The sequence below is a fragment of the Eschrichtius robustus genome, chromosome 2, assembly GCF_028021215.1.
Source record: "Eschrichtius robustus isolate mEscRob2 chromosome 2, mEscRob2.pri, whole genome shotgun sequence".
NCBI classification, from domain to species: domain Eukaryota; kingdom Metazoa; phylum Chordata; class Mammalia; order Artiodactyla; family Eschrichtiidae; genus Eschrichtius; species Eschrichtius robustus.
The window spans coordinates 117,635,806-117,649,166 of record NC_090825.1 but is presented as its reverse complement, the minus strand read 5'-3'; the positions used below and the strand labels follow the sequence as shown (position 1 = coordinate 117,649,166).

General features: G+C 38.2%; 1 protein-coding gene across 10 annotated transcripts in view; it reads right to left on the bottom strand.

Annotated features, from left to right (window-relative positions):
* The window catches only part of ANKHD1 (ankyrin repeat and KH domain containing 1), a 120,468-nt gene that overhangs the window by 4,514 nt on the left and 102,593 nt on the right, over window positions 1–13,361 (bottom strand). For 5 of the 10 annotated variants that reach the window (XM_068536004.1, XM_068536013.1, XM_068536006.1 and 2 more), the window contains 7 exons: window positions 11,653–11,802; window positions 9,876–11,488; window positions 6,756–6,932; window positions 5,113–5,364; window positions 4,408–4,556; window positions 3,515–3,679; window positions 329–438 (listed from right to left, as the gene is read on the bottom strand). In XM_068536004.1, coding sequence (XP_068392105.1) covers window positions 329–438; window positions 3,515–3,679; window positions 4,408–4,556; window positions 5,113–5,364; window positions 6,756–6,932; window positions 9,876–11,488; window positions 11,653–11,802 — 2,616 coding nt within the window. Of the gene's footprint in view, window positions 1–328; window positions 439–2,770; window positions 3,234–3,514; window positions 3,680–4,407; window positions 4,557–5,112; window positions 5,365–6,755; window positions 6,933–9,875; window positions 11,489–11,652; window positions 11,803–13,361 lie in introns of those variants that run through there. The other 5 variants (XM_068536007.1, XM_068536009.1, XM_068536010.1 and 2 more) reach the window with 3 other exon arrangements.

The window sequence follows — 13,361 nt, the reverse complement described above, 5'->3', positions numbered from 1 at the left end:
GGAAGACGTCACAACCATCCACACTTCTTAGTAGAAGAGCTCTAGGGCTAGTTAGAGAACAAGATGTTCAGAAGCTGTTTTCCTACAGTTTGTTTGCCTCTTCCTGGGTTTACAATGTGGTACAAAGGTCTTAAACAGTGGGACAGAACCATGTATACTAAGAACTCCTCTATGTGGCTTGAAACTCTAATATGACCAGCCTTTCCCCTTCTAAAAGCTACCTCAAACTAAGGATGGTACCCTCCTGTACTAACTTTGAGGTTGGAAAGAGGACTTGGCCAGAATCTGTAAGATGGAAACTACAGTTCCAAGTCCTGAGATTTCTTACCTCTGGTTAGGAGAGGCCACCATTGGCTGTCCAACTCTCTTCTTCGGTCTCGTTAGCTGAGGTGATGAGATTTCCCCTTTGAGAGCAGGGACTGAAGGAAGCAGACTGGCCTATAAAAGGGCAAGTCAGCACACTGTAGCCACAATAGGTTTAAAGGGTCTTAAAAACATCAAGAATTTTATTGGTGGTGGTATTTTATTACACTGAACACTACTTGAAATAAGTGGGTCCAGAAACCTTGATGATACAGTTTTATTCCTTGAATGAGCTGTTATTCTCATAGGGCTTGATCTATGCCTCAGCAGGATGTTTCTTTTCTTTTCTTTTTCTTTTTTTTTTCAGCAGGATGTTTCTTAATGACTTGAGGGCTCACTATGGGTATGCAAGGTTTTCTTCTGCCTCCACTAAATTCTCAAAATCAATAATGGCTCTCACAATAGCACACTTTTGATTCCATGTAAGAACAAATGGTAGGGGCCCTCAAATCTCAGCAATGTATTGGCTTCTAGTAGTCCCATACCATACATTCTCATTCACAAGACAAGAGAATCTGTTAGAACTAGGAGACCCTTTTGAGTTCATTTACATTGTTTCATTTACAGATGAATGTGAAGCCCAGAGGTAAGAAATGACTTGCCTATGGTCATATAGCTTAAAGTGGCAGAAATGAAAACAGAATTTAGGTTTCTGACTCTTGTTCCACTCTACCCGTTCTGCCTCCCCACAAATCCCTTGTATATTCTGAAAGTAATTAAGTTCTTACCTGAGCTAGGTTTAATCCAAGGTTCAGGTTGGTAAAATAGCAGTAAATTAATGCCAGGAAGAGGCAAGACAGAGGAAGAGATTAGCAGGCAAAATGGAGTGGGGAGTAGGCTACTGGGATTCAAATAGAAAAGAAGGCAGTGGTGGTAAGAGGGCAGGAAGTAGGGTATCCTAAATAACTGCTACAAACTGCACAGCTCCTGTTTTTTCCTAATCCTTCTAGGGGTTTCTCATAATTGTGTCTTCTTATGGGTTCTAGTTCCTGATCTGAGATAAAATTTCTCATTCTGTTGTCCTCAAGGTATAGAAGATATTGGAAGAGCTCTTCCAATAATTCAAGTGTACTTTAAATAGTTAAGATAGAACAAAACTCACTTTTTGTCCCACTGAATAATTTACGTAGTATTATCTCTCTCTAGTATATGTTTCATCAAGAGTAGTTTCATTCATTTCACTAATATTAGGTGATTTTTTGGGTTGTTATTAGTGGTAAGTGGAAACAGCAAGATATGTAGGTGATGCCAGGGGTCCTTTGTCCCCCTCAAGGGGGTCTCTTGAGACTACTTGATGTGGTTATTAAGCACTACCAAGGCACTAGCTTCAACACCAGTGATAATTTCCAAATCCATTCAAAATAGAAAATAAGAAATGAGCTTACAGAAGCACTCTCATATGTAAAATGATATGGAAGACAGAACAACCAGGTATGTCTAACACAGAACAAACATGGCGTGTCTCATCTAGTGGCAGCTCTAGGAGCAAGGCAGAGAAGATTAAGAACTTCCGTTGGTAGGAGAGTAGAAAAGTGCTTCTGGTATGGTTCTGCCCCTAGTTATTATCTTTCTGTGCATCCTTCTTTGCCTTAATGTGTGTTTTGGCTCCTCTATCACCTCAAACATTTTCTTGTTTTCTTTTTTAGCTCGCTTTTATCTAAGACCAGGTAATTCAACCATATTAAAACATGAACAGTCAAGTTGATGACTGTTCTTTTCATTGGGCTAGTTTTTTTCTTCTCTATTGTGTCAGATTCTTGGCATAGCCTATAGTTCGGCCAAAGCAATCCATTCCAGTGTTCATGAGTTTAGCTTGTTGACCATATTGGCTCTTCATGGAACTAAGCCCAGAATTAGTCACATATTTATAAACATTATTCAGCTGATGCAACAATACAACAGAATTACAGGAGTCACCCCCACCCCCTCCTATGTCCCAACCCAAATAAAACTTAAACACCTATAACCAATATAAATCTTTAGATAAAAAAGTCAGGAAGCACAAAAGGAATCTGAAGGATGATTTGGGTGTCCCTAAGTTTTTTCAGTGTCATCTGACTGAAATCCTGTTGTTCTTATTGACATACTCATGATCCACAAAGAGCTAAACCTTTTAATGGCCTATCTGCTAAAGTCAAATAAGACACATTGCAGGGGCTTGAAACATTCTCACTTTTAAAACGATACGGAAGAGAACAAAAGAACAAGGAATGTTTAACACAGAATAAGTACACAACTAGTCTTAAAAGTGCTTTTTCAAGGCAGTCTAAGAATGGACTCTGAAGTGTAAAATGTGAGAAGACTATCACAAATATAGTATTAACAACCTGGTTCAGTATGATTGTGGATTGGGTAGTACCTGCATGACCACTGAAAGGATCACACCCCACTTCTAAACACTGTTCATCTTTTTATTGAATATTCTGGTAAATATTTCACATTAATACAGGCCACATTAAGTAGAGCCACTATATGACAAGAAATTTACTCAACCTTTTCATTTTAAGTATGTAAACAATTGTACATGTATTTACCACCCTAAAAGGTTGAAACATGTAATCATCTAATTCTCTTCTGCATACAAGTAGCATTCAGTATGTTTAGCCCAAAGCACTAATTTCAAAATGGCTAAACTAACCAGAGAACATAATCAGATGGATAGGAAATCACTTTGTTCATATACAATGGGCAATCAAATTTCCATTGCTAAAGCCTCAGAGAATATTTCTTAGGCACATTAAAAAAAATCCCCAGGGTTCTTCCAAGGTCAAAAGTTTCTCAAACAAGGCTAAAGAGTAAGACCTTCTAACTTAGTTGACATATTTGAGATGCATGTTTCCAATATGAGGTGCCCACGTGCCAGGCCAAATCTGAAAAGGGGGAGGAAAAATTGGAATTTCTAATTAGGAATCTTTAGACATTTACAAAATGAATATATAAATGCAATGGCAATTCACTGTTTCTGCCTAGGAAGAATACACATACATGAGATAAAATGTTAAGTAGCATCATCTTGATATTGAAAAACTTAATTCAGTTCAAGATAGTCAGATGTCATGACTTTTGATATATTCAGAACTTGCACTACCCAAAGAATTAAAAGAATGACATCATAAATCTGAAAAATAAAAGAGCATTAAGTCCATTTTACCTGTTGGGCATCAGTGCATTCAGTTGAATTTTGAATAACTTTTATCATAGGGTTCCAAGCAGGATCTGGGTTGTGAAGTCCATTAAACAGAGGGCCTCCTGGAACATCAGCAAGCTGAGGATGGGAGGGTATTATGGTGCCTCCATACATGGAAATTGGTAGACCCTAAAACAGCAGAAAGGTGTAATCATGAAGTGATTGTAAATGATGATTCCACAATATCAGCATAGATTTCTCTTATTTTCCTTCATTCAAAGAACTCCAGAGTATCCTGTAAGTATAGCACCATTGTACAGTCTTGGGAAACCAAAAGTGGTTATTTGCGTCAGCAACACTTTTCAATGAGAATAGAAAAACAAAACAAAACAACTAAATCCACAATCAAATCATCAGGAAATTTCCAATACTTGATGAACACATATAATACCCTCAACTTTCCCATATTTAGGATTTACTAATAAGCTTCTGCCAAGAAAAGGGGAATTCTACATGATTGCTTGCAGCCACAATCTGGCTTTATGGCAGCCTGGAAGCTCTCAGAGGAGACAAGAGGGCAATGGGGAGCTCACAGCCAGCTTTTCAGAGAGGAAGAGGCCTCTAAGCTGTGGCAGCCAAATGCAAAGCAGCAAAACCCAAATCTCTCAGGTTCTGGAGGGAAGACGGGGGCTTCTTCAAGATAGTTTGAGGACAAACTAATGTAAACAACATAATCCACATTTGAAATTGGATAAAAGATCTGGCAAAGTCATAGAAACAAACTAGTTATACCAAAAGGGAGAATTATTTCAGTACAAATTACTCCTTAACATGTGACTACACTGGCTGGCAATGTGTTAAACAAGTTACAATGATGTTTGTCAGCTCACTTTAGAAAAATCCACAAAACTGCTTACCATAGGCTGATGAAAAATGTTAGAGGGGGCTACCATTCCAGAATCATCTCTCTCCATTGGTTGATGCTGAGAGAATGTGCTTGGGTCTGATAATTGTTGATGCATTGGATGGTTCCCTATCACAGACTGTGACCAACCTGACAAGCCTTCTAGAAAGAAGAATTGAGATCAAGGTTAGATATTTATTTGGATAAAATAACAAAACATTACCACTGGATTTTTTCATACTAAATTTAATCAAAAGCATTCCTTTGAGAAGCTCAGGACACATTCATGAAAATCTCTGCAAACCAAAATACAAGTTCCTGGAAAACTGGGTGGAGTCCTCTGAATACCCTAAACACTCTACCTTGTCCTTCAAAAGATTAAGTGCTCTCTGAAAGAAATCAAATGATTGTCCTATTCTACAATGAAAAGCTTAAGAAGGAAAGGAAGTATGCTTTGAATCTTTTACTTCTAATCAAGTCTGTATTTATTATTTTATATATATTACTATCATACATATTACATCTATTATTATGTATAATCCAAACTAACATTCCAGACTTTGAGACTGGACTGAACTCCTCAAAGGTTTAAACAACCTTACTGGTTAAGTGCAGGAACTAATAAGCTTATTTATTTAGGTAAGGAACTAAGTTTAAATGGCAAAATCCCACAACTTACTCAAGATATCCCTCCAGACAGAGGACACTGTAACTGTACCTGACACGGCATTGACGCCAAATGACCAGATTCCACTGTGTCCAACAGGAGCAACAAAACTGGTCCCCACAGGGGCTTGTGCAACAGACCCTCCTTGCCGAATCCGGGCTAGTCTCTCTGTTCCAATGGGGGGAGGTATCTTTCGATCCTGACTGGCACTGCCTCCTTTCGGTTGGCCCAAAGTTGGTGGGGCAGAAGTGGCTGAAAGAGGTGAAGATGATCCCGAAGAAACAGATGGAATAGGAGAGTCACCTGGTGGCAAAATATTTCTCTATTGTTTTATTACATATAAAAACTAATTATAAGAATATGAGAAACCTTGTTGGAAAGATCTGTTCCACAACATAGGTTCTGGAAAAAAAAATTTCATTTTACAAGGTCATTCAGATGAGAATATATAGGGACTTCCCTGGTGGAGCAGTGGTTAAGACTCCATGCTCCCAATGCAGGGGACCCAGGTTCGATTCCTGCTCAGGGAACAAGATCCCACATGCATGCCATAACTAACAGTTCGCATGCCACAACTAAGGAGCCTGCCTCCCGCAACTAAGACCTGGTGCAACCAAATATATAAGTAAATTAAAAAAAGAAAATATATAAGTTCTATAAATATTATCCTATACTACTTCTGCCTGTAGTAAATATAAACAACGTCTAAAAATATAGTAAGTATAGACTAGTCTAAAGAATTTTTTCAAATTGAACTGAACAAGGCTAGAAAGGAAGAAGGCCGTATTTATTCTTATTGTAGTTCTGCTGGCTTGCGGGATCTTAGTTTCCCCACCAGGGTTTGAACGCGGGCCCTCAGCAGTGAAAGCGCAGAGTCCTAACCACTGGACCACCAGGGAATTCCCCTTACTGTAGTTCTAAAAAATCTTCTCAAAACATATATTGTCACATTTTAAATTAACTTAAATGTGGCAATGTTTGCACGGTAACTATCATATTGTCTGGAAAATAGCTGCTGGTCCTCTATAATTATTAGCTGTTTTCTTTTTTCTCTTTCTACAGCCCCTTATTCTTCCCCATAAGGAAGGAAGGTTAAATGTTAGTGAAGCATTGTAGGATTCAATTCACAGCTTTGTTTCTTAATGGGACTCTCAGGTAATATGGGTAGTTTTCCTTGCCAAAGGGCCAATACTCACTGACTTTCTCATGATGCTCATTTAAAAAAAATCAAATCCTGTTCAAATCCTTTTAGAACTTCATCTGTTCTAAATATTGAAATAAGTCAGAACAGAGGAATATTTTCACTTATAAATGGCAATCATACAGTTTCCTCAAATGTAAAACTAAATGAGGAATCATACCAAACTGACCAGATACTTAAATTCAACTTCTTTTCAGACCTAAGAAATTATTTCACAATACTGTCCCCAAAGGGTCTTATAAAACTACTTGTAGTGCCTCTTTTCTTGATCCAAGTCTCAGTGTAATCTCAAATCTGGCTTGGAAGAATAGCCTGACCCTTCTCAAGTTTTCTATCCTATAAATGACTAATAATTTTTGACATGACTGCAAAACAAACCTTGGGTATTTGCATACAATTTAGATTACTAAAGTTACAATACAGCGTTCCCTGAAACAAATGGTTTAATAACTTATTCAAGACTCTTTGGGAAGAGTTCCTCTAGGATTCCTACATGAGTTTGAGGCGCTTGTCCAAGGGTGGGGAGAAAAATGTTGTCTGTTGAAACTGGGAGTCCCAACGGGAGCTGGCCCTTGCAGGAAAACCCGAGTTCCTGGTATGCCGGAAAAACTTGTCAGAGGAGCAGAAGAGGAAGATTGGGAGCTGCCTGATGGGTCAATGGACGGTAACCCTGAAATAAAAACAGGTCCAAGACGTCAAATTAGCCAAGGCTTTAAAAATGAAAGTCCAAAGTTGACTTAATTCCTCTTTAAAAAAGCAGAAAGAATGCAGTTTATTTTGTGGATCACAGCAACAAGAATCCATTTATTTCATACTGTATGTCCCCCCAAACCATTTTTTTTCTTACAGTCCAGAAGAATATCACCAAGCAGGACTAGATATAGAAATGTGAGCCCAATGTTTAGGAATGGCAGTCACTTGGAGTATGTTCTAGATAAATCTCAAAGCTTTCATTAGAGGGGACATGAAATGAGAGCATGTTGTGGTACCCATCACTTAGAAATATAGCTGTTCATCTATATAACTATAGTCATTTCCTGTGCAAGATGAGTAACAAAACCTACCAATGTTTGCTTCCTAACAAGGAAGGAAAGCATACGATTAAACTAAAGATAATTTCAGTATTCCATCTGATTAAAAAAAAAATCAACAGCTGCAAACTACATCAAAGTTTCTATCTAGTTTGCATGAGTCTGAACTTAGCAGTATTCTCAAATTCCATTGCTTTCTCTGGAGAACATTTTTAGGGAAAGAGGTCAAGGATCTGGAAAAGGATTATAGGTGCTCATTTCAGAAAAAAGTAGTTAATATCAACATAAAAAATTCAAAACTTTTCAAGCAGGTCTTATTCATCTATAAAGTATATAATTCAAAGGCTTTTAGTATATTCACAGGGTTGTACAACCATCACCACAATCAATTTTAGAACATTTTTGTCTACCCTAAAAGAAACTCTGTATGCATTATCTGTCACTCTCCATCCTCCTTTACCCCATATCTGAACCTCTAAGCAACCACTAATATATTTTCTGTCTCTCTAGATTTGCCTATTCTGGACATTTTATATAAAAAGAATGATACAATATGTGGTCTTTTGTGACTGGCTTCTTTCACTCAGCAAAATGTTTTCAGAGTTTACCCATGTTGTAGCACAAATGAGTTCTTCATTTCTTTCACTGTATCTCATAATATAGAATATACATTATACTAAGAATAATATCTTATATAGATATACCACATTTTGTTTTTCCATTCATCAGCTGATGGACATTGGATTGTTTCCACTTTTTGGCTCTTAGGAATGGTGTTGCTATGAACATTTATGTACCAGTTTTTGTGTAGAAACATGTTTTCTCTTGGGTATACCTAGGAGCAGAATTACTGGATCATATGGTAACTCTTTTTAACTTTTTGAGGAACTGTTGAACTGTTTTTCCAAATGATGTACCATTTTAAGTTTCTACCAGCAGTGTTTGAAGGTTCCAGTTTCTCCACATGCTTTCCCGTCTTTTTAAGTATCACTATTTCTTACCTGCAAACTAGGAAAACTAAACTATATCCATGAAAGAAGAGCATCAACAAAAGAAACTACCCAGGCAGTTAAGAAATGAAGCCAAGCTTAAATCAGTCCTGGACCCTGGAAGGAAGGTCAAGGATTAATGCTTGCTTTTTTAAAAAATTATTTTTTAACTAGTAATAAATAATTTTGATGTTACAGATCTGAATAATTAAGGTTCCCAAACCTTGTTTGCTACCAAACTAGATGGATGATCTCCTTGACTTTCTTTTCTCCAGCCATTCATAATCTGCACATCTTCTGGGATATAGAATGTGGAGTGCAAAGAGCTCAAACACTGGAATATGAGAGATCTGAAGTCTAACTCTAGCTAAGGCATTCTAAATTCACATATTAGTTAGTGCCAATCAAGTCAAGGATTAATTAAAAAATTAATTTTTACCACAGTCTGAGCACTGGCAATGAGCTCTTCTTTCATTCTGGGGCCTTTGAAAACCTTTTTATTAGTCTGCCAAAATGAAAAGTTAAAATAGATACCTATTTATAGAAAAGAAGAAAAAAAATCCAAGAGAATATTTTGGACCACAGACTGTCTTATGCATGCTTTATTTCTATTCAAAAGATGATATAACAGCTATGTTTTCCTGAAAAGATAAGTAAATGGAAACATATCTGATAGAAAAGCTAAGGCTATGCCATATCCATAAACTCACAAATTTTAAACAACTTAGATCAGTTTATAATTAGCAAAAAGGAAAGATGGGCTATGGGACAGTTTTCCAACTGGAAGAAAAATGCTAAGTGGCACTAGTTCTTCTTACCCCCTTTCTAGGTCAGCCACAATTTCTAATTTGTTTTTCAGACTAGAGCAAAGAGATTGGACTAAAGTTTGGCCCTTAGACTCTGGAAAATAGATTCTGGTTTTCCAAATATCTCCAAGCCACCACTAGACTCTTATCTTTCTAAATCTTTCTTATACTGCCTCAGCAGCTAATTTCTAATTTCAAGAAACAAACAGCTGATTCAAAATTGTTTGTTTTTTTTTTTGTTAAATAAGAACCTATACACACAGGATCTCTTCAAACAGCTCCATCTATTGTAAATAATATAGAGTTACAACATCATTTAATATTCATTCTGAGTACCCAAGACTGAAAACAAAGAATGTAGATTATGGACTGTAACCTAAACACCTTCGTAACTCAAACTTTTTAATCTCAGAAATGCAGGCAATCACTATGATTTTTAAAATGTCTGTAAATTTGGAATGCTTGAAGCATCCTATGAGTCCTTTTTTATTAATATCATCATATACCAATTCTAAGAAAGTGGACTGACACAAGATATAACTTCCTTGAAATGAGGTGCAGAGAGATCATAAAAGAGAATATAAAGCAGCTCATATGTGACTTACCTACAACTACATTTTGGCCACTCAATCAGCAGTCATTAAGGGGTCTTTACTATTTATGACACACCTTCATTTCTTTAAAAGATCATGCAATATTATGTACAAAATAAATGCTTTATTACTTTGGAAGGTTAGATTATGTTGTTAAAGCCCCAAACTGTGACGTAATGATAGTTATAACTTACCAACTGGACTAGTAGAAACTCGCTGGGAAGGTGATCTGAAGCCAGGTGCCTTGGAGTTGTCAGGGTGCACGTTTTCCAAGTGTCCAAGTACAGAGTTACCCAGGAATGCTGACTGAACAGTGAAAGAGGCATCTGCAGTAACTCGTGAGGACAGTGGACCATCTCCCCAACCCTGGTTAGCTGGCACCTGACTGCTGTCAAAAAGACTACTGAAGTGATTGAAAAGCGTGGCTGGGCCAAACGTAGGTGGCAAAGATTTATTTGCTGGGTTAATGTGCATCTGAGAACCATTCATAATGTTCATGGCTGAAGAAAGCTGCACTGCAGCTGGTGGGCCTTGAGGTGGTGTTAAAGGAACTGGATTTGTCACAAAAATAGACTGGGGATCCTGGTGTATAGTTGCATTTGGTACCACCGAGTAAAAAGAACTTCTGGGTTGCATTCGATGAGAAACTCGAGGTGCTGGTACAGCTAACTGAGGTAAATTACTGGTATCCTGATTATCAGCAGCAACCAATCTAGGTGATGCCAAAGTCAATGGAGCAGGTTCTGAATTAGACGCAAAAGGCATTGACATAGGACTTAAATCAGACACACTGGATGGCTGTGTTTCCTCCTGTGTGTTATTGGAGGGAGGAGTGGGACTACCAGATGGGTGAGTTTCTGGAGCTCCTGGGGTGTTGCTGGCAGAGCTACTGCAGCTGTTGGCAGTTGAAGAGGGGGTACACAGGTTTGCCATGGACTGGTCCTGTGTGGACACTTTCTCTTTGGGGGCTGGCATGGCAGAGAAAGACTCCGTCTTTTGTGAAGAAAGCTGTGCTTGAGGAGTACTTGCAGGCAGAAATGTGGTGGGAACTTGCCCACTAGTGATAGATGCAGAGGAGACAGAAGGCAGGGAACTACAAGTGCTTGTCACAGAGGAAATCACTGCTGCTGGAGGACTTGTCTTAGGCACACAGGCAAACAACTGCTTTCTGACTGATGAAGGAGTCCGGGTATTAGTCACACACAGTTGCTGACTGGCAGCAACTACAGAAGAGACAGTGATAGGACAACTGGCAGTAGCTAGTCCAGCAGACTCTGAGGGTAAAACAGTCCCGTTCTGGTTAGGTAGACGGCCTGTATTATTATGCTTTGGAGAGCTATTTGTGTTGCCAGGATTCACAGGTCTCACTGGGAATGGTCCCCAAGTGTTAGGAGAAGGTGAAAATGTTCCTCCAAACTGGGCCATGGGTAAACGAGGATGCCGAATCTGTTGCATAGTTTGAGCAGCCAGCAGGGCAAAATGAGGGTGAGGATAAGCTAAGGGTAGAGAAACTGGGAAAGAAGAACGTACATTTGCTGGAACGTTCTTATTAAGTTTATTAGTGGGCTGGAACGTAGATAATGTTGTTGCCTGTGAAGTTACAAGACTTGGAGCACCCAAGGGAAATGCATTTTTACTGGAAGCTGCTGTGGTGCCTACTCCAGATGAGAAGTTTGCATGGATGGCTTTGCTGCTGGCAGGTGTTCTGATATGGTTTTTAGGAATCAAGTCTTCCAGTTCCTTAGCAGGATCTTGAATAAGTGCATTGATAAGTTGAACTGCATATCTTGTTGATTCTGTACCACCCCTGGGGAGAAAACAAACAAAAAACAGAACAAGATCAAAAATATACAAAACTAGGTAATCTTTACCATGAAATAGAATTGATTGTACCATACCTAACAAAAATGTACTTCTAATAAAATTTAATTTCCTCATAGAACTAACAATATATATATATCTCACAATTACCTTATTGTGATCATTCTCTCGCCATTCTTATCTTTTTGTTTATCCACATCAATATGGGCACCAGTAACATCTTGTATTGCAGTGATGTTGCATCCTCCTCTCCCCATTATCCTGGAAACCACTGAGGCTGGAACAGACAATTTCTTTGACCTACAAAATGGAGACCACACAGGAGCTTATGAAATCAAAATGTCTATTAAAAAAGATGTCTCGGGCTTTCTGGTGGCGCAGTGGTTGGGAATCCGCCTGCCAGTGCAGGGGATATGGGTTCGATCCCTGGCCTGGGAGGATCCCACATGCCGTGGAGCAACTAAGCCCGCGTGCCACAACTACTGAAGCCCACGCGCCTAGAGACCGTGCTCGGCAACACCAGAAGCCACCGCAGTGAGAAGCCTGCACACAGCAACAAAGACCCAATGCAGCCAAAAATAAATAAATAAAATAAATAAATTAAAAAAAAAAAAAGATGTCTCAGTAAGTATGTTCATGAACATCTGTAGAATAGTATTTCTCAAACCTTAAAGAGGAAATTATTATAAGTTTTTATTTTAGAAACTGACCTCTTATTATATTGAATTTAATTTAGTAAAGGTAAAAAAAACACACTGCCATTTAAAAAAATTATATTTAAGTCACTCATGATCTCAGCATTCAAATCTGCATAAACTATCACATGTTAACTAAACTGCAATGATCATATATTGATACTTTCAAAATTAAAATAATGCATACCACATTGTTAAACTCTATACTGAAAATGAATAAAGGCAGCTTATCAGTGTCAACAACTTTACTCAGCAATAAAAAATAAAGCCTCAGATTTGTACATAAAAAGCAATCCACAAGTGGAGCCTGGGACTTCCACTTGTGTGAGAAAACACAAGAGGCTGATTTTGGGATCTGACAAGATGGCCTGGGTGTCCTGCAGGATTATCACGGAAACCCAGTGTTTGATGGCAGAACCAAATGAGAGCAACACCCATTATCTTCATGTGGTCACTGCTGGCTGCCAGGATTCCCTCCTTGAGGGAGGGACCCTCAAACTTTGAACTATACCTTCCAGAAGAATACCCAATTGTAGACTCTAAAATACATTTCATGATCAAAATTTAATATCCTAATGTAGACAAATTGGGAAGAATATATTTAGCTATTTTGAAAGCTAGAGCATAGACTAGGCCATGAATAATACTTAAATCAATCTGATCATCAAGTGTGCATCACTTCTGTTCTGCCAAGACTTCTTCCTTTTTTGTTTGCTTTTAATGGACACAGAGTCTTACAAAAATTACAGAATAAAAACTCAGACATCTTAGTCCTTTGGTGATTAAGTGCACATTAGCAAACGTAAGTCTTATCCTGATTCCCTGTTGTAAAGCATGAGCAGAGGCTAGAAATACCTTCTGGATTGTGTGAAACATTTAAAAGCAGTGGCTCCTCTCTGCTTTTATTCATTTCCCCCATCATGGTTTAAGTATAAAGCAGTGTGAATGAAGGGAGTTGTCAAAGTTAGCTGCAGGGGTGTTGGTATTTGTCTTTTTTTTTTTTTTTTGAGGGAGAAGGTAGTTTTAATTTTATGGGCTCTTCCACCCCCCCACTTTTATGGTGATCTAATTGCATTGGTTAAAAGCAGATATAGATTCTCTAGCGAAGTCTAACTTTATTTAAATGCTGTAGATGGACAAACTTGTCTGAATCAAAATGGGACC